We start from the raw sequence: 20,765 nt of genomic DNA, 5'->3' as shown, positions 1-20,765 counted from the left end.
GCGTAATGCAATTATTTTTTTATTGTTTGTAACAATCAACGTAGATAGCCAGAAATTTTCTGGAAACATAAAAAAAAAATCAATTGAGAAAAATACAATAAAAATGAATAACTAGACTTAAAATATCTAATGAGAACACAAGTGCAAATATTGATTGACACTGCTATTTTACAAAGAAGAACTGAGAATCCTAAAAGGGTAATAAGGGCAATAATTTGGTATTAAGAACGTTTTGAATTCTACATTTGCGCAAGTAATTCAAATCAATATAGGAAGGAATTAGGAGAAAACAGTAGTACAGTAATCTTAACTCAAAAACTAATACAGTGTACTCCCACCATGAGAATTATGATAACCAATCTATAGGCCTTTTTGATCAACACACATATCTTAAAAGTTGGAAGGCAACAAAATGCACTAATTGACAATAAGATGTAGTTCTGATGAATACTGATGCTCTCATTGCTTTGTGATATGAGTGGACTACATGCATGCTCTTGTACAGTTGGTTAGATTAAAATCAATGGTGAGGTCACAGCAAAGGTTTCGCATCATTTCCTGGACAGCAGCAGTGAATGGTACACAGGTTTTATAACAACGTGCAGGTACAAAGAGCTGTCAATCAGGTACTCAGAGACACGGCGTTGGAGGTCCGCATCAGCTAAGAAGTCTCCCGCTTCTTCTGTGCTTTGGTGAAAGTTGTAGACATGACGCACAACCACTTTCCCCTGCTGCCTGGCCATGACAATCACAGTTTTCTGGAAACCCACTCCGGCGAAATCTGGGCTGGACGTGGCAGGTGTCACAATGATTCTTGGGCGACCTCCATCCGTGCGGGTCGGCTGCATTGCCCCCAGTTCAGTATAGGTGGATCTTGCGCTCAGCGGCAGCCATCGGGGTGAAAAAAGGGCATTCCACGTCACCCTTTTGTTGGAGTCGTGCCCGCTGGGCCCTAGTTGGGTCTGGAAGCTGAAACTGCGGTCGTCGCGGGTGGGGTTGTTGATTATCCAGCTGGAACCCCAAGAGGAAGACAGGTAGTTACGTGGGGTGAAGATGCTACAGTTTACATCAAAGTATTTGGCCAGTTGGATTGGTGATGCAGAGTGGAACTGGAAGGCGAGATACAGGAGATCACGGATCGCTTCGTAGTATTTCACAAGAAGGGGAGATTGTTTCTGAAGGCGGAACAGATGCTGAGGTGGAATCATGCCATATCGGATAGCCCTTAATGCACTTTCTACAACAGCACCAAGTGGTTGGTTTTGGTTAATCCAGGCCTCCAGCGCTTCAAACAACTCAAGTTCGCTTTGCAGAATGAGGTCGGAGCGTTGGAGCAAGGACAGGAGCAGGTCGTCGCTTATGGAGCCCCATTCGGCGCTCTGCAGCACCGAAGACAGGTTCCAAGACAGATACTGAAGGCAGCTATCCCGGAGGGCACCATCACCAATTTGCAGTGCATAGTTGTACCAGCTGACCACATGGCCCGAAGGGGAATCGCTGGAGAGATGTTGGGTCATATATTGGGTCATTCCCTGCTGCAAGGTTCCCACATGATACTTGCTCGCCAATTTGTGCAGAGGAATGGCCTGTTCGAGTCGCACGCCAATGTCTCCACAGTAGAAATACCTGCAAAGAACAAAAGTATGAGGGCGCATTATTAAAAGATAGGAAATAAATGCTAACATTTCTCAAAACAAATTCTTAGAGACGGATGTACAGTATAGTTAGGCCTGTGAGTCACAGAACCCACATTGTTCAATTTTTAGGTGGGTGCAGGCAGGTGAATTTGTAAGAGCTATATTTACTTTACTTGGGAGCTTCAACACAGCACACAGGTCATAATTCAAAGGCTTTTATTTTAACTGGTACATTATCAATTGCAAATAGGAAGTTTCAGCAGTTTCTATCTACAAACAGACTTTACACATGCACTGGGCCTAACAATCCACTATAAGCCCCTCACAAAAAAAATATTGTTACCTGAGAAACTTATCGAACACAGCTGCACAGTCAGGCGCCTCCCTCAGGACCAGGGTGGTGGAGTTTCGTGAGAGCAGGAGCTCCTCGAACACATCACTCTGCAGACTGAGCACCAGGGAGTGGGCCTGCAGCACCTTCACCTCGTCTGTGTTGATGGTCTGCACCCTCAGAGTCACATCACTGTTGTTCCCGGACAAAAAAAGGTTTTCCAGACGTTGCACTAAAGTCATGGAGTGGTTAAGGATGGTGACTCCACTGTCCAGCGCTGACTCTGGCTTCAGGACAGCTGTAGGCAATAATATGATGAGGTTTTATACACTCTCCCCCTAAAAAACTCTATATGACCTTTTAATTCACCCTTTATTATTTAGATTTTCATGGGATTAATCTGTCCAACTAACTTCCAAATATTCACTAAAAGTGCTGTTCTGAAATTTCCTCTAACTTTTGAGCTGCAGTTCAGTTAAGCAAAAAATTAAAAATAGACCCAACTTTGAGTGATGGTTGCTGACTCAGAGAACCATGTGTTCTAGAAGAGAAAGCCTGAGTTAGCTGCACCACAGCGAGCGGCACATACGGAGAATCACACATGAAAGTCCTTGGAAAGATAGGCTGTGCTCTGCCACAGCCGTCAGCACCTCTGTGGCCTGTTTCTGGGATTAATGAGGGACTGAGGGGGCAGGAGCTTCATATCTGAACCATCATTTATAGTAGAGTCCAAATCAACTGATATGTTTCAAATATCCAATGCCTCAATTTATGGGCCAACTAAGATTCAGGAACCAAATAATGAAAATGACATATAGTATAAGAGAAAGATTTTTATGAAGATGAAACTGGTTATGAATGAATAATGAGCCTCAAGGAGCCTGAAGCCTCTTCGACTTTACCTCTAAATATCACAAGGAATTGTAAATGTCACAGAGAAGCCCCCGTCTAAAATCTGAATGTCAAGACAAAATTTTAGCATCAACTTTCAAGTGAAAGACATGGTCTGTTCACTCACGATTAAATTAATTAATTAACTAAAATAATTTGTTCATTTAAAGAATTTGCATTTTATCTATATCAATTCACTATAACGTTGCTTCTTACCCTGCAGTGGTTTGAATAATTACTGGCTCAAGCTTTACATGTAATGTGCTTCCTGACATAGCCCTCTGTATTTAAATGGGGTTAGGACTGGAAAAATGTTATAAAGCTTATGCGCTCTTGTGGATAGATCAATAACAATAGTAAAAAAATAAATAAAGCCATATAACTCAGATTAACATGATTAAATACAAGTGAAAGTTGTAATTGGTTTTGCAGTGTACCATGCTGATATAGGGATAAGTGAACAACCAAAATAAATTCACTTTTACCCCACTATTTGTTGTCTATACAGATGCAAGATACTTTTTCTAATTCAGTCAGTCCTCTATTGTGCTGATGAGGTAAAGCCAGGAAGCAAATGCACTTTCTGTAGACAGATAGATGAGGACAGGAAGAGTGGAATAGATGCATTACCCACAATGTGCCCTGAGGCTGGGGTGAAGCCACACGCTGGAGTCTAGCTGCAAAAGGCATTTTTCAGGAAACATGTATGAAATAGAATAACTAAGAATATAATTAAAAAACGATCTTACCTGCTTTGACCGTGACTGAGCTCATGCAGAGTGATATGAGTCCCATTATAACCAGGACAAAACTCCATGGTTCACTTAAACGTAACATATCTTCAAGTATTCCCTTCTTTCCTCTGCAGTTTCTTCCTCTTTTAGCTTTCTTTGACAGTAGCCAGCACAAAGGTATATTGCCCCGTGTGCACTGTCCTGCTCCCTGTCCCGCACTCTTTATGTAGGACGCTGGCCTTTCCGCGGCACATCTCACAACCCCGCAGACGCCATTGATTGGTGGAATCTGGCAGGGGCGTTGCTATGGCGACAGCTTTGATTTTAAAAATTTTCCCCCCCTTTTGGATGCTACGTGGGACTGATCATCAACATTACTAGGTCTGACCGTAGGATTTAAGCCTGCATTTTAAAATAAATAGACATTTAACTGATAATTGTTTTGTATAAATTTCAAAATAAAATCAATGTACCGATAATGTTAGGTTAGTTTTTGCTACGTTTTGTTCAATCACGGTTGTAAGAGCTATGTAATTACTCACTTAATTCCCTTCAAACTCTTAATAGGAGTTTTCATTAAAGGTAATTAGAGGCCATAATAACTGCAGCTAACGGCAGTCAATCATAAATAATAAACAGCTCAAGTGACAGTTTTTTGATTCAGAGGCAATTACTGCTCAAAAGCCGTGTTAACTCCACTAATGGAGAGCTAATTTCAATGGTGCTAGGTTTTCTCTAAATCAATTAAACATGAGTTAATGTTCATGCATTGCAATACCATCAGCGTTTCATTGGAGAGGCAATTAACCCTCATTGTAAAATAAAGTTAGTATAACATGTCATTGGGATGAAATTTGATGGAGGAGCGGCATGGGTGAAAGTAGTTCATAAAACAGCCTCAGGGTTCATACAGTTTTTAGAGGCAGCCATTAAAATTTACCCTTTATTTACCACTCAGTGCACATCGATCTGCAGGATATAGGCCACTCGATACTGAAATCACTGCTATAGCTGCATGTAGCTTTGATCTTGTGCGTGCAACAAGGGCATTAGTCAATCACCATTTAGACCATTAGTCCGTTATTTATTGATACGCGCATGATCCAATATATGGCATATGTCCATGAAAAAATAAACTGTGGTTTGAGTGGATTTTGCGATCCAAGTCAAGCACAAAGACTGAGGAAATGCACACCGACCTGCGCTGCTGCTATGAATAACTTGACAGGATCTCGGGAAGCTGCAGCTGCTTCTTTTGCAGAGAAATCAGCTGGACTGAAAAAAAAAGGGAGATTGATGGCTTACAATTGTCAAATGAAAGTTTAAATGGCGTAACTGTTTTTCTTACATTGTGAACAAGATCATAGGGCCTTTAAATGCCTTACTCGAGCTAACAATGGTAACTGTAAATAGGAAAATCATATGGTATTTGTCCATGTCATTGCTTTTGTTCCAGTCCAAAACAGAAAAGCCATTATGAAGCAAAGTTCTGATGAAAAAAGAGAGTATTTTTCATCCCCAGACAAATATGCAAAATGATTCTAAAAAACATAAAAATGCAAATAAAGTCATCATATCTGATATGGCATCTGTGTCCTTCCCAGAGGTTGCAGTGCCTTCTCCACTTGAATACAGTATCATTACCATCAGGAGGACTAACATGAAAGGTGCTGGATTAGCTCTGCGTGCAGCGTGAGATCCATTGAAAGATCAATCAGCCACAGGGGGCATCACATAGCATTAACATGTTGTTAAGCTGACTGCGCGCCGCTTGGGTTTACAAAAGTGCCCTCAGTGACCCACGCAATAGCATGGGCACGTTGAAAGTGGTTAAATGGGGAGGTGGGGGCTATGTACTTTTTCACATATACTTGCCTTGGATTCCGGTAGAATCTCCATTAAGAGTATTATAATTTTCATATACAAGATTTTACGATGAATATGGAACATCCCCTACCAGCTGGCCCAATAAAGAACTTCTTGCAATGTTGTGTCTTCCCTATAGTTATTTTTCTGCCTACCTGATCCAGAAGATTCTCTTTGATCTGCAAGGTGTCCAAAACATGCTGTCCTTTCTCCTTTAGATACAGAAAATAATATATTAGTTATATACTCAAAACTATAAATTATTTTATTTTCACATACCTTATTCACATGAGTTTTCAGGCTTTTCCCCTACAACCTTTTTATGCTTCTTCTTTTTAAATAAAAAGGGATGGCTGGGTCTTAGAAATGCAGGTGTTGGAATTAAAAAACAGCAACAGGATAAGGAGTCAGACAGCTGACATTTTGATGCACATGAAAGACAGTAGTATGCTGTGTTTTTTGGCTCTAACTATGTTTCACATGTATAATGCAAATCTATAAACAAAGTAGAGAACAATATGACCACTGTACAAAAAAATGAGGACAGCTGTTTGCATAAATACAGTACATTGAGATGGAGCGGCAGTTTACCATGGATTTAGTACCATGAATAAATACTCCCCTAAATCAGTGGTTCTCAACTGGTGGGTCGGGGCCCAAAAGTGGGTAGAAAATGATAGAAACACTACCTGAATCTGGTACAATGACGCTTATCAAGTTGGTTTGATCATTTTCAGCTTCATAAACTTATTTAATATTTATTCAATTATCATTAGTGCGAAATTTACTATATTTTGCATTATATAAAACAAATCTAATTGTTATTTGGGTCGTGGCTTGTCATATGAGGGTGATGCTGGGTCCTGAAGCCATACCAGTTGAGAACCACTGCCCTAATTAATTAGACTGGGAACCAGACTCACTGCTGTGGCAGCGACTGATCCCCCTCTGTATAAAACAATATAGAGGGGAATCATTCTGGTCTCACAAGGCTACTAAATAATTGCATCTCACCGAGTTTTATAACAACTTTATCCACTAGGGGGCTCTTCAAAACTCTCCTCTCCGCTTCTAAAAAAAAAGATAAACAAAATAAATAAAGACAAAAAAATGTCAAACATACATTTATAGACATAAAGGCATGTTTTTCTTGACATGTCCTATGAAAATATCAAACTAAAACATAGCTGTGTGCTCCATTATGGAGCAACTGACCTAATCACTCAGCACGTGACTTAATCATCAAAACACGCACGGATGTATGCTTCAAACACATCGCTATTTAATAGCACTTGATTCTCGCACAGTCACACTGTATTGTGCACGGATTATTTCAGGGGGAAAGTGGGCCACTGTGCGCCGTAGGTGAGTGGCTCTTTTGTTGAAAGTAAGCTGCCTGCACAGCAAATAATCTCACAGATATGCAAAGCTGGAAACCACCCCTCTGGGTCTGGGAGGACAAATAGAGTTTGATGCTTTCGGCAGAGTTGTCAAGCTACAATGACCTGAGTGCGCACTGGATGCGACGCAAGGAGCAGGTGATAACATGGTTCAGTGGATTCAGAGCGGGTGGAAGGAATAAACAGGTTCAGTCCGCCGTCTTGGATTTAAATGAAGAAAGAATTCAACAACTGGGGTCATTAGAGAACTTATTATAAGGAGTCGCATTTGGAGCAGCGGTATAAAGTCTGGTTCAAGTAAGAGCTTTTCTATATTATAGGGTCTAACTGGCTATAGTTTCTTGGTTACTTTACATTACACATATCTTGTACTATCTGGTAGAATGAAGTAACATCAAGTGCAGGAACATTGTAAAGTCAATTACAAGTTTGCGCGCTTGACTGGTTTTGCCAAACTTCATTAATGCATCATCCCAAAATAGAGTCAGTGCTTCAGTCTTAGTTTACTTTTTCTTCTTTCTTCAAAATTAGATGCTTTATTTACTCACTTTTTTTACTTTCCTGTTTTTTCATTCTGTTTTAAGTATTTGAAATGTAGTATTGTAATAACAGGGCATGAACAATAAGATGCTGTTTATTTTTGTAGAAACCAATAATTGAAAGTACAGACATAGTTCGCACAATTGTTATTATCCTACTACTATTATGTTTTTTCCTGTGTTTTTTCTTTTCTTTACAGCTTCATTCAACACCAGAAGGAAACAACATGAGTTCTAACACTGCTCCCAGAGGATGTGGCCCAAACATCAGCTCTGTGTACTACAACCTGTGCGACCTGACCACTGTTTGGGGAATTGTAGTGGAGGCTGTAGCGGCCGGTGGTGTAGTCACCACCCTTATTCTCTTCATCACGCTTATGGGCTGCCTACCATTTGTAAGTGACAGGAAACGCAAAGGCATGGTGGCACTGCAGGCTGGTGTATTGGTCTTTACGTTGGGACTTTTCGGCCTTACCTTTGCGTTCATTGTGGGAAAATATTCCACTACCTGTTCAGCGCGGAGGTTCTTATTTGGGGTCTTGTTCTCGGGAAGCCTTGCCTGCCTGGTGATGCACGGACTGTGGCTTGCACTACTGGAGCGACGTGGCAGAGGTCCGAGAAGTTGGGTCTTGTGCCTGGGTGCCCTGGGGCTCTGGCTGGTGGAGGTCATCATCAATACGGAGTGGCTCATTCTCACGGTAGCCAGGAGTCCAGGCAGTCACCTTCCATACTTGTCCTGCATCATAACCAACACCGATTTTGTCATGTCCCTCATATACGTCATGGTTTTGCTGGTAGCTGCAGTTGTAACGGCAGGCCCTTCAGTCAGACACAAGCACAAGCAGTGGCGCCCAGATGGAGCCTTCATTCTGCTAACAGGTCTTCTGACATTGGCAATATGGGTCGCTTGGATAGTCATGTACCTTTACGGGAACTTTGCTATTGGAAATGCAGAGTGGGATGACCCGACTTTGGCAGTGGCAGTGGTGTCCAACGCTTGGGTTTTCCTCTTCTGCTACACCATCCCTGAGATCTGCCTTCTGACCAGGAAGGACCCGGACCAGGAACAGCCCCCTGATGGAGAGCATGTCTACCCCGCCAGGAGTTTGGTGTATGACAACATCATCAAACAAGTGGATGAATCTGCACAGAGTGTGTATCTGGAAAACAAGGCATTCTCTCTGGATGAATCTCCAGGTATAACTTTGTCCCTCATCAATTTCAAAGTACAGCATGTTGACCATGACACAATGAGGCATATTGTGCATGCTTACCTCCCTCAACGGTTCCTATTTCCTTTTCCTTTGCAATGTCAATAAATGCATGCAAATAACTTATCTTTTTTATCTGTTTATAGACACCGCGAAGTCCCCATATGCCGCTTTTAATGGTCAGATAAGAAAGAACGTCTATCAGCCCACTGAATTAGCACTTATTGCTAAAGGTCTAAATATGGTAAGCAAGTTGCAAATACATGAATGATTACCTCTATTTGATCATAAATTGACATTAGTGATTTTCCTCAGATGGATCACGAAGTCAAGATCCCAAGAGCCACGACCCCCAGTTTAAATCCAGGAAGTAACTCAGTGTCTCTCCCATCTCAGTCCTGAAAGCAGCATGCCCAGTGTCCAACGCCCTTACAGATCTGCTCTTGTTTTAAAGACTGACAGTTGTATTGTAAGCAGATCCTGCTAGAATTGTAGCGTAGAATTGACAAATGCGTACTGGCTAACAGTTACAGTATGGATGGCCATTGGCAGTGGTTCCCAAAGTGGGAACAGCAATATTAGTGAAATGAAGCCAAATATCAAAACAGTTTCCAAACTAACATCACTAAACTAGATTCGAAATGATTTGCCCAAATTTGTATAAATGCTAATTATATTTACAAAAGGAGGTCCCAGAGTAGTTTGTTGAGTGATTTTGGGGGTTGCGGCTTGAAAAGTTTGGGAACCCCTGGTCTATGGTAGTAAATTCAGTATGATTATAGAAACAATAGAAAAATGATTTGCTAGTTGCACATGTCCTTAAATGAAAAGTGTTTGTGAATTTGTATGATGTTTTACATTTTAAGTTATTAAAATATAAAATGAGCCTTTTGCGTGGTGGTTGCCTGTGTAATGAGGGAGATCTGAAACTGTGGAGCTCACATAAAATGTTTCAGGGAGGACATCGTGCACTGACGGCACGGTTGATTTACAAACGTAATAAAGTAAGCCTTATCCAAGTTTAACCACACACTCCATATAGTTAAACATGGTCTCCTAATATATAAAATAAACCCGCAGAAGCATGTGGAAAGGGGAAGATACAATCATACTAATACATTGGTAATCATGGCTAACGCATTTATTAACGTTTATTAGAGCATGAGTGAATTACTTCTGAAAGGTCTGACACGGCCGAATGCTCTTCCAACATTGAAGCATCACAATCATACAATGCAGTTTTATTTCGTAACATTGTGTGTACTTTGTTGTTCACCTATGGATTTACCATTACAATTAGAAAAAAGAACACTGCATCCATATTGTTTTGGCGTCCTCAAAGGGAGTGTTTAAAAGGTGAAGCTGTCTTCTGCACATGCTTAAATGACCCTTCAGTTACCTCAAGAGAACCACCAGTCACTGGCAGCTGGTCCCTTATGAGCTGTCACTGGGACAACAGCAGTGGACAAACAGACAGGGCTGTTTGTCTGCTCAACTCACCAAGATCAGCTATAGAACATGAATTAGACTAGAACGTTCTGAGTAAAATACTGGTGATTGTATCATCAGGGATCATGCACAGAACAAAGAAAGGCTGTGTTCATGGATGAATAAAGTAAAATCTGAAGGGGATTATGACATGTGAACAACAGTGCCAGGCTTCAGTAACTGTTCCACTCAGGAAAAAGCTGATTGCAAAACTTAAACATGTAGATACAATAAAAATGTGACTTTTATTGGAGAGAATATTACTCATTATTAATGAACTATACAAATATGTATCCTGCTTTACAAAAGACTGACCTCTTGTGGATATGTTAATGAACCATTGGCTGCAACTTACCTGACCACGGAGTGACACAATGCTTTGTTTACAATTGTAATGGTACACTGAGCGTCAGGGCACCACGCTTAACAAAGCATTTGATTTAATGTTCTCAGTGAAAAAACTAATTGAATACTCTTGAGATGTCATTTGTTCAATATTTGTAGTCTCTGTTTTTTCATACTGCGATAAGCCTCCACCACTCGCTGCCGCTCCTCCTCCATGATTCTCTGTCTGGCCATTGACGGCTTGGCTGGATTAGAGGCTGATTTCTGACCAAGGAGGGAATTCAGAAGAAGATCCTTCTTCTCACCGTTCAGAAAAACAAAACAAAAACAAACACATATTAAAGATTGTGCTTAAATCAAATCATTTTAACAATTTAAAGTTGTCTGAATTGGAAATACATTCAGCAATCCAACTATATCTTGGTAGAAGTGTTGAGTATTTTAACCCAAGTGACCATAGTGCAATGTAAAATAAGGTGGAATCTAATGCATTTATGATTATCCAGTGTATAATGTAGCAATGATACCTCTACTAATTACTAATTTGTCCTGAACCTTACCTGGGACTTCTCCTGAGCTTTTCTGGGCTTGACAGAGAGAGAAGGCGGTGCCATTGTTACTTCACCAAATGGGACGTCATCTATAGAAAACCAAACATCACATGACAAATATTAGTACATTTGTGTTTGTACAAACAGGTGGTGAGCCCCTAATACCTTAAACTTCACCGCTGTCTGCATGGAGCTTACTCTGCTCCATAGTCGTTTTAAACACAAACTCTTGACACAAACACTTGAAAAGTATAGACAGTATAGACAGTTCCAGACATCAGTACAGCCTGGAAGTACTCGTCATTGTGGTTTTCTTTTATATTTTACATTACAAAAGATTTGATTTTGTAATTGTCTAGAAGTTTCTAGAAACAAAAGTTTAAACCAGAATAGTCTGAATAGCAGGATTAATTGTATGCTAGTGTAGTAAAATGTCATTGAATTAATGTAATCAAATTCAGTTGAATATCATGCGCTGCTCATTACCTACGAACATGTCCTTTTCCAACATGGTTTGTTGTTTGTCCAACTTCTTCAGCTGCATCTTCAAAACTCTGTCTTTCGCATATCTGCAGAGACATGCCATGTTTATAAAGTGTGGAGAGGTAGCAAGAGACTGCCATTGTATGTTGCAATTATTATTAGAACAAAGACAGTCTATAAAATACACTGACTTCCCCCACTCACTGTTTCTTTTTGTCAGATTTGCCCTTGTCTGCAGGCCGTTCTTGCTGGTCTGGCTCCAGTTCGGGCTTCCTGTCTACTTGGTTTTGGCTCAGAAAGAGAACATGTCTGGTGGCAGCTTCCATGCGTCCCACGTAACGTTTCTCACTCTCCTTTTTCCTCCTTTTAAAGTGCGGGACAGGTATATCTCCGTCATCTTTTGGTACGCCTTTGAGCGTTTCAGGGGAACACAATAACGACAGGCATATAGACAGATTAGTTGCATGTTTTAGCAAACCACAGTCGCCAGTTTAGAGGTTTACCTTTTTTGGATTTTTTCCTGTTGCGAGGACCCATCTTCATCTGCTGTCGACTCTTCATAATCTCTCGAAGTCTGAAAGGAATTTGTTCCATGTGGTCCTCTTTGGGTTTTTTGGCACCTGGCTTCATATTTTTACTAAAGAAATAAGACATTTATTGTAAACAAACATAGAAACACAAGTGCATAAGTACAGACTGAAAATATACAGGGTTCATATACAGTCGGACTCAATAACTGCAATAACAACTGTAGCTAGCAGCTCATGAAAACGGCCTGGTTTACGACGTACCTCAGCCGCGTCGAGGTTTCTTTACTTGAAGCTTTGTTGTTCTTATTCTTCCCCATTTTGCTTCACCATTGGCCGCACATTTAAACACATTTACAATAAACAAAAACACGTGGACTTTAGTTAGCACTATGGGAAGGCGAATGGCTGGCTCAACTTCCGGTATCGAGACCACGCGAGATGTTCTACTCCGGTGTCCAGTGTTTGGTGTTGAAGCCATTGCCTATTGGTTAAAGGGCTTTGTTCACTGATCTTATATCTTCTCCTGGGATAATAACATCATTATATTAACAGTAATGGCATCAATTCACTAAAACCCCCATCTTAGATTCAGTATCACTCTGACAAAGAGACGATCTTTGATGTAGGGGTTTTTGAAGGCGTGCATTCCCCTCTCTTACCACTTGGTGTCACTGTTGATTATTGATAAAGCCTGTCAGTTTTGTCGCACTTCTGGCATTGGAACACGTGATTTCCGCCTGGACAGTCAGCCAGAGGCTGTCCTTCCTGTCTGTTATCTCTTCCCATTAAAAATTAGCAGCTCCCACAGAAATGAAGCAATAGCTTAAGATTTGGTAAAGGACAGCGAGTAAAAGTTCGGATGTGGCTGGAGCAGGTTAAAAAATATTACGTGAGACGCAACAACTTCACTGGAGGAAACCTCCGTGTTCATAACGGTGGATGTTTTTGTCTTGAGGCTAACGCGGCTAACAAAATAAAAAATAAAACTAGCGCAAAGTTTTGAACGAGCCTGCGCAAAAAAGAATCGTCCTGTTAGTAGTTTAAATAATATTTACTTGTTTACATGTTATATTATCATTTTTCAACACTAGCCTTTAGCTCTAAGATAAAAGCTCCGCCCCTTACGACAGCTGGCGTTTCCTTTGGGGCTGGATTCACAGCGAACATGATGTTTGTAATACGTTGCTGTGACTGTCCATCAGTAACTCGTTGTCCTTAACCAGATCCTGAGCTATCGCTATTTTTGTGTGAGAACCTGCTAATTGTGAACGTAAACGACCAGCGACAGGAAGTGCTGCGTCTGGCTGACTGTCCAGGAAGACGTCACGTGGGGAAACAGTGCATATAGCCTATAAAACACATTAGGTGTGTTTGAGATGAGCCAGACGGACGCAGTTTTGACAGCCGACTGCAGACGCACGGTGCATGCCGGTTAGATTTCTGTCCGACTTGCTCCAGACGGGCTCTGATGTCACGGGCACGTGGGGCACGGAAAGATCGTGAGACCCCAACGAGAGCAGCCGACTTGATCAGCCGCTGCATCTCTCCAGAGGCAACTGCAGCGGCTCCACGGCCCCGTGCATGACGGGAAAACACCCACCTGTCCGCGGCTCACGCTCAGGTGATTGGATACGAGTCTGCTGTGATCAGAAACATGCTCCTCGCCCCCTCCCCTCTCCTCTTTAGATCTGAACAAATAAACTATGAGTGAAACTATTAAAGTTATGCATCGCCCCTAAAATAGAGCTCATGTCTGATGCTCTTACAGAACAAACTAATTATTTAAAAGGACGTATTTTATCTCACAAACTTGAACAAACAAACGAATGGGAAAGTTTTCTCTGATGAAGAATGATGTCACTGGAGTAAAGGAAACAGAGCAGGAGGTGAATGACTTTTATTTAGGATAAACTTTAAATTAACGCGATATCTGAACGAGACGCTGCGTGATCTGAGGCCGCTCTCGTTGTTCTCTGCATGTGGAGGGTCGGATTGGCTTCAGACTTTTTTTCTCCGCCCCCGTTGCGCCGGCTACTCTCGCCGATCATCCAGGCGAGCCGCAACGGCATCTTAAACACACCTATTGTTAGGACCTACAACGTGAGCACGTGAGGGTATAGAATGATTATATTATATGCTGATTTATTATAGCCTTGACGGTTTAAAACGGTTTTTGGAATAGCCAAGCTGGTAAATTAAGAATATATAATAAAGACATAGACTATTTCTTAAGCAGATACATTTATAACAGGCTAGATGAAAAATATTATTTTTGCTATTTTTGCACAAACAAGTAAAGACTCAAAGCTTCAGTGGCTTAGAATTCTTTAATGGGGTGATTTGGTACAAAAACAGATGAAAAATAATTAAGACAGAGGAAAAACAAGCTCTTGCTAAGGATTATACTTTTTTTTTTAAATTCCATTCTGCCATAAGGACACTGAACCAATTGCTCTGAAAAGGATGCATTGACTTATTGTGTTTTGAAACAGTTGATGCTTTGAGCTTCTTTTACATGATGAAACAGAAGCACATTTCACCAAATTCTAATGTGGTCACTGGTCATAACAAAGATTCAGATTCTATATATCTTGTCCCTATGTTAAAAGCGGGTAACTGGCTGTCACATGTTTCTGTCATACCTGTGTAGATTATGATGTAAATGCAGAGGCAGGTGAGCCGCTGTGTCTTGTGTGAAGTGCACGAGAGGGATTAGGTGGGACTTTTAATACACTCCAATCTTAGAAACTGCTGATGCCGGGAGAACAGGGTCTGCTGGCGTATTCCCTGCTGAGAAAGCCGTCATACACAGAAGAACATGTATCAAATTCGCTGAGGCACATTGTGGGAATCTTCTAATGAGATGTATTTGAATTGTAGGTGTGTGGGAACATATTGCTAAAAATGTGCTCTTAAAATAGATCTAATGGAAGGAATTTTAAAAAGTAAAGTCCATCTGACATTATACTGTACATGTGTGCCAAATGAGCTGCACATGTTACGCACTAGCAGGACATCCTCTCACCGCGTCATAATCCCTGCACAGAGAGAGTATAAAAGAGATTCACTGATATACCTCTTCATGTTTATAACCCTCCATACTACAGCTGTCTGAGGAATCGCCCAACAAGGGTGGTAAGTACCTTATTGTTTTAATACTTTACCATAAATGCAACTAAAAAAAACCTTTTGGAATAATTTACTCAACGGAAACTTTAATTTCAAAGTTGTGATCTGCTCATGAAGATGTCAGATAGCTGCCTGCGTGCACTTTGTTTATAATGTGAGATTAAAGGATTTGTCATGTTTGAACTACAATCACACTACTTGTAATCTGGACCGATATTACTTCTCCAAATGATGTGGGATGAAAAACGAGGAGAAAGACACTGAATATTGTTATGACATGACTCCCTTCACATTTAGCCAAACAACATGAGTTTGAATGGGCCCAAAGCTGAAGCAAAGACAGGATGTAAAGCCCCGGTCAGGGCCACTGGTCCTGGGTCCCCGAGAAAGTCGGCCCCCAAATTCAAACAAAGAAACACACGGCAGTTCAAGAGCAAGCCCCCGAAAAGAGGCGTCATCGGGTAAGTCATCTGTTCGGGATTCTAAATAAATAAAAAAAACAGTCTTATAATGTTAAGGAAAACTAAACTGTTCTTTGTAGTTTTGGTGAGGACATCCCTGGAATGGAAGGTCTTGGAATTGGTAAGTGCCGTATAGTCTCATTTATTTCACTATCCTCGGCATCTGAGACATTTATGTATGTCCTTTTTTTCTCTCCCACAGACATCACTGTGATTTGCCCGTGGGAGGCCTACAGTCATCTAGAACTGCACGAGCTCGCACAGTATGGGATCATTTGATCACGCAACTTGGATCTTCTGCTCTTTATTTTGTTTCATTTTTCTAAACCAAATTGTGTCTTAGGATCAGTAACAGTACATTACTGTCAATGGTTCAGTACACTCACCAAAATATAAAGTCTACAATAATACAATCAAATGTGTTAAATATCGCTCGCTTTTACAATTGTATGTCATGGTTTAAATTTCTACATAAAGCCAACTGATGCTTCAACAGACCTGCATATGCACTGTATGAATTAAGCATGACATTTTGAGTATATGTAATAAATAATTTCCTGTTTCCTTTTATTCTAAGGCACACATTTATTCATTGCTTTTGTGATATTTTGATGTGTATTTGGAGGTTCACCAAGCCATGTTTAAGTCATGGTAAACTTGTCAACATTCAAATGACTGACAAACACGTCCAGATACATGTCACAGCCCCTGCACGTAATAGTTCCTCCTTGCGCGGTACCTGTGCCAGTGTATGCTCTCGATAAGTCGCGAGGTGATGAAAAGAGCCACCATCTGGACACCCAAAACTACAACAGCCACCGTCCCGATCATGCCTTCGTGCTGTTCGATCCAGCGAGATATGCCTCCCAGACAACCCCCCAGGAACACCACGGTCTGGGCTGTGAACTCGTCCAGCATCAACGCCCCCACCCCGCACTGAGAGTTCCACACTGTTCCGTTCTCCAGAGGGTCCACACAGCAGGTCGCAGGGACGCCACAGGCCAGGACTCCGGGCGCAGAGCAGTTGTAGTATCTGAAGGATGACAAGGCTTATTAACAGTCCACTTTGTATTTGTTTTGTTCTGTTGCATAGCTTAGTTTGACGTATCTAGCATTATTAAGAGACCTAGGCTAATTCTTTTCCACTACATAACATTTCTACTGGAAAATGTCCTTCACTTTCACACAGTGGCCTAGACCAGTCTTTCTGTTTTGCATACCTTTGTACTCCGTGTACCTCGAGGGTGTTGAAGATTAGAAAATGGTCAGCTAAGAATACTATTTGTCAGTAAAAAGACAATGTTTTGTGAGCGCATTTTCTCCGACCTTACCCAAAGAGTTTCTTGACTGGAGAGCTATAGGCCAGCGTAACGTCTCATTTGAAAGCTAAGACCAACAAAGCTGATCTAAACGGATATTTTTCCTTGCGTTGCTGCCATGTTGTCGTCACTTTATTTTATTTTGTCTTCCATTGCTTTTTTTTTAATCACATTTTTGTTGTTCTTTAGTGCCTTTTTTATGACTCTTTTGCGGATTTTTGTTGCTTTTTTTGTGGCTTTTATTTTTGCCACTTTTTCCATCACTTTCTTGTGATTTTTTGGGCTTTCATGTCACATTTTTGTTGCTTTTTTGTGTTTTTTGTTGTTGTGCTTTTATCCTCGTTATCATCTTGTTTTGTGTCACTATTTTAATGTGTTTTTCAAGAAGCTTTTAGATTTGGGCAATGTAGGGGTTAGGAGGTTAAAGCTAAAATAGTCTCAGATTAACATTTTACTGTAAAAATATACAATATATTTAAATAACATTTCCTTTCAATGTTCATCATATTGCATTCATGTTCACCTACATCTGAATTTTTTCAAGTACCCCTGCTAAGTCCTGGAGTACCCCCAGGGGTCCCCATACCCTGGTTAGGAGACACTAATATGATTTACAGATGTTCATACAAATATATACTGCAGTTTACATGCCTATAGCCACACAACATTTGTCTGCCTCTACTCACATGTTGACCTCCCAGTCACGGTAGGTCTCTGCCCCACAGCACTGCAGGTTGCTCTGTACCTCATCCATTATGAACCTCAGATCCAGATCATCCTGGTACCTCCCCATGGCCGCGAGCATCCCGGACCGCAGGTAGTTCCCGATCTGATCCTGCAGACTGTACACCAGAATGGCCATCACCACCTGCGCTGCGATGAGGGCTAGGACCACTGCGGAAAAGACCTTGAGCAGGCAGCTGTTTTCTCTTAGGGCTCCCACACATCCGGTCAGACACAGCATGAACAGCAAGAAGCCAAGAGACACTAACAGCAACATCGGGTCTGTTCCTATGCTTCCAATCTTCTCTTGAGCAAATGACTCTTTGGTGATGAGGCCCCACATGCCCAAACCGAGCACGACTAGGCCCAGGGCGGTGAAAAGAAGGTTGCAGAAGAAAAGGAAATATTTCAGAAAGTAGTCCATTGGCGAAAAACGGTATATGTGGGGGAATTTTGTGTTTCTATTTTCAGGTCCATTGTTCGTCCCTTCTTGATCTGCGTTGTCATCGGTAGCCACTTCATCTTCCCTGTTAGCTGGGTCTGCCTGAAGAAACAAGAGATGACAGACAATAGGTCATGTCCGCACAAAAAATAAGGACTGAATAAGTGCAGCTTTTGTGATTGGTGACCAATCAACTGCAAGTTTAGTCCACACCCCGCATCAAAAATAAAAGTTGTTTACCTTTGGGAGGAGTGGACTGGTCTCACTCTCAGCGGACTCTCCCTTCTGCCATGGAAAAGTGAATTTTCTTGTAAACTTCCACATGGTTTCTGCTAAAGGTAGACGCTTGTCCCTTTACAGTAGCATGGAGAAAACCAGTGAGGATGAATGGAGCTCATAGGGTTTACCATTTACTACAGAGGGAGTGGGGAGCATGTGAGCGGAGGTGAAGTGATGCGGTACTGAGGCCTGTTGCTGCGGGCTGTGGGATTTCAGCATCATGTGAGAGTCACAGTGCGGGGGATTAGACATCAGCGGAGTGCACTCAGCCTTAGAAAGTTTAACAGGGGAATGTACTTTTCAACTATTTGCCCACCACCAACGAGCTATTACGTCATAACTGCTGTGTGTTATAATAGGCTATAGCAGGGGTCTCAAAGTAAATTTTGCTGGAGGCCAAAATATATCAGGAGTGTATTGCCGGGGTCCATAAACAAAAATTCCAGTAAAATATGTTTTGATTGGAAAAATACTATTGAGGAAACTTTTTTCATAATGAGCCTGACAGGACTGTAACCTCGGCTTACGCTTGTATTGCACTTTACAAGCCTGTGTCACAAGTCTCAGCTACACTGTAGACATTATTCATTCACTCAGCACTTGGTGGTGGTAAGCTACTATAGTAGCCACAGTCGCCCAGGGGCAGACTGTCCATTTACCACGCAATTATAATGTGTTGTTTATATCCTGATCTCTTCTTATGTCCGTGACCTCTGCTGTGTGGAATTCTTTCCTTTCTTTTTTTAAGCTGCCCCTTAGTGGCTGGAGTGAGCATTCTGGTTATGTCTTTAAAAAATCATAACTCTGCACAGGAATGAGCTAGTAGATACTTTTTTTTTTACACACTCTGGAATGTGTGCTCTATAAGTCAAGCCGGCCCGTGGGCCGCCTGTTGGAGACCCCTGGGCTATAGCTTTACCATGATCTTATGTGTGTTAACTTTTGTTGTATCTAATGATTACAACAAATGCGCTGTTTAGAGCATACTCTGCAAAACTACATATAGATTCAAAAATGTTTATTGTACAGTAAAACAATCAAAACAATCTATACATTTAATAAATAGGAAAACAAAATATGCTTAACTGTGGAAAAAAAGCAGAGAGCAATCACGCTCAAAAACTATCTAGTTTTTGTTTGGTATTTTCTAGACAGGTACTAAATAGCAAATGCAAGCTGGAAAATAGTATATGGCTGTTTGTTTGCATGTTGCACCTAAATTAGAATTAGATTTTACTTGCATGTATAACAGAAACAGGTCACGGAATCTCATATGTAAATTAGAGCATGCTCATACTGTGAGCTAAAAATGTAAAAATGTTTGCACATGAGCACACGTTTGGTTAATGACCCCAAGATTCAAAAAGAAATGCTTAACTTCATATTTCAAACTACTGCCATTATACCACATGACTCTTTTTGTATGGATAAATCATATGTCCGTATGTTTGTCCAGTTCACTATGTAATTTCGTTTGTGGAGAGTATCAAACCTACACATTTTTGAAAACTTTATTAAATAAGCAATGAGAAAAACAATGTTTCCATTTGCTGTTTTGTGTGGTAATAAATTGAATGAACATGTATATGGGGAGTAAAAAACTTACTTTGGTGGAAATTTATAAAATTGGGCAGAAAATTCCATTTGGTCGTTCCAATCAAAAAAGTCAATGAAACCCTTGTCCTATTTTTTCATGGAGTGGCCATAGTGATGACCAGAACTCCCCATTTACTCTGATGGAAAAATGGTATAATTGCACAATTTTACCAAATGACATGGGCAAATGGAAACATGGCTTTTCTCATTGCTTATACCATAAGGTTTCCATAAATACACAGTTTTCATATTCTCACCGAAAATCCCACAACAGTGGAAATCTAAACATAACGAACCACACTATGTGGTGCAACAGGCCCCGGTCCAGCTATGATCGGATGGAATATATCGGGTAATTTGAATAACGTCTCATTGGTTTTCCACGTGTGTCCTCGGCAGGTCTGCTCTGGTATGTTCTGTGGAAACACTGTGTCAAACACAAATGCCTCCTGGACCTCTGCTTTCTCTCAGGTGCCATGACAGTGTCCAACCTGTTTAATGCACTTCCTTCGCTCACACTGTTTGGGAGGAGGAGAGAGGGGAACTTGCGCCAATAAACAACTATGATTTAGTCAATGTGCATTAAATAATAAATAAATTGTAATCATTTTAAAATTAGAGTGAACCCCCACAATATTAAAAAAAAACTACTTTTTCTACTGATAAAGGTAGATCTCTTTGTGGAAAAGATTATCATATAGACGTCCTTAAAAAATAAATAAAGTGACAGATGTTATGGTACATAAGGGAGCACATCGAGCTGTGAATACTATAACAGATTGCATAAGGACTTTATTCCACTTTCACGTC

At 41.0% G+C, this 20,765-nt stretch overlaps 5 protein-coding genes across 6 annotated transcripts; 2 read left to right on the top strand and 3 right to left on the bottom strand.

Moving 5' to 3' along the window:
• Window positions 1–154: 154 nt before the first annotated feature.
• btbd17b (BTB (POZ) domain containing 17b) lies at window positions 155–3,852 on the bottom strand. The gene is made up of 3 exons (XM_079564972.1): window positions 3,609–3,852; window positions 1,981–2,266; window positions 155–1,626 (listed from the first exon to the last, which is right to left on the bottom strand). Exons 1-3 carry the CDS (start codon window positions 3,694–3,696, stop codon window positions 552–554), a joined length of 1,449 nt encoding a protein of 482 aa, XP_079421098.1. The 5' UTR covers window positions 3,697–3,852; the 3' UTR covers window positions 155–551.
• A 2,982-nt stretch (window positions 3,853–6,834) lies between these two features.
• Window positions 6,835–9,172, top strand: LOC306969476 (G-protein coupled receptor family C group 5 member C-like). 2 transcript variants are annotated; one of them, XM_079565101.1, is made up of 4 exons: window positions 6,835–7,045; window positions 7,599–8,595; window positions 8,756–8,853; window positions 8,925–9,172. In XM_079565101.1, exons 1-4 carry the CDS (start codon window positions 6,932–6,934, stop codon window positions 9,009–9,011), a joined length of 1,296 nt encoding a protein of 431 aa, XP_079421227.1. In that variant the 5' UTR covers window positions 6,835–6,931; the 3' UTR covers window positions 9,012–9,172. The 2 variants fall into 2 exon arrangements, with proteins under 2 accessions (XP_079421227.1, XP_079421228.1); XM_079565102.1 differs by having other exon boundaries at window positions 6,840–7,156.
• A 141-nt stretch (window positions 9,173–9,313) lies between these two features.
• ccdc137 (coiled-coil domain containing 137) lies at window positions 9,314–12,489 on the bottom strand. The gene is made up of 6 exons (XM_079563877.1): window positions 12,268–12,489; window positions 11,980–12,113; window positions 11,681–11,885; window positions 11,480–11,562; window positions 11,003–11,082; window positions 9,314–10,748 (listed from the first exon to the last, which is right to left on the bottom strand). The coding sequence occupies exons 1-6, from the start codon at window positions 12,321–12,323 to the stop codon at window positions 10,581–10,583; spliced, it is 726 nt and encodes a 241-aa protein (XP_079420003.1). The 5' UTR covers window positions 12,324–12,489; the 3' UTR covers window positions 9,314–10,580.
• A 2,137-nt stretch (window positions 12,490–14,626) lies between these two features.
• Window positions 14,627–16,036, top strand: LOC306969446 (retinal cone rhodopsin-sensitive cGMP 3',5'-cyclic phosphodiesterase subunit gamma-like). The gene is made up of 4 exons (XM_079565066.1): window positions 14,627–15,141; window positions 15,433–15,596; window positions 15,677–15,717; window positions 15,799–16,036. Exons 2-4 carry the CDS (start codon window positions 15,442–15,444, stop codon window positions 15,873–15,875), a joined length of 273 nt encoding a protein of 90 aa, XP_079421192.1. The 5' UTR covers window positions 14,627–15,141; window positions 15,433–15,441; the 3' UTR covers window positions 15,876–16,036.
• Window positions 16,037–16,210: 174 nt separating this feature from the next.
• tspan10 (tetraspanin 10) lies at window positions 16,211–18,458 on the bottom strand. The gene is made up of 3 exons (XM_079564862.1): window positions 18,321–18,458; window positions 17,602–18,182; window positions 16,211–16,629 (listed from the first exon to the last, which is right to left on the bottom strand). Exons 1-3 carry the CDS (start codon window positions 18,402–18,404, stop codon window positions 16,296–16,298), a joined length of 999 nt encoding a protein of 332 aa, XP_079420988.1. The 5' UTR covers window positions 18,405–18,458; the 3' UTR covers window positions 16,211–16,295.
• Window positions 18,459–20,765: the final 2,307 nt, after the last annotated feature.

This window comes from Gobius niger (genome assembly GCF_951799975.1).
Source record: "Gobius niger genome assembly, chromosome: 10".
Classification (NCBI taxonomy): Eukaryota; Metazoa; Chordata; class Actinopteri; order Gobiiformes; family Gobiidae; genus Gobius; species Gobius niger.
The sequence above is the reverse complement of the archived record's forward strand: the minus strand, read 5'-3'. Positions and strand labels throughout refer to the sequence as shown.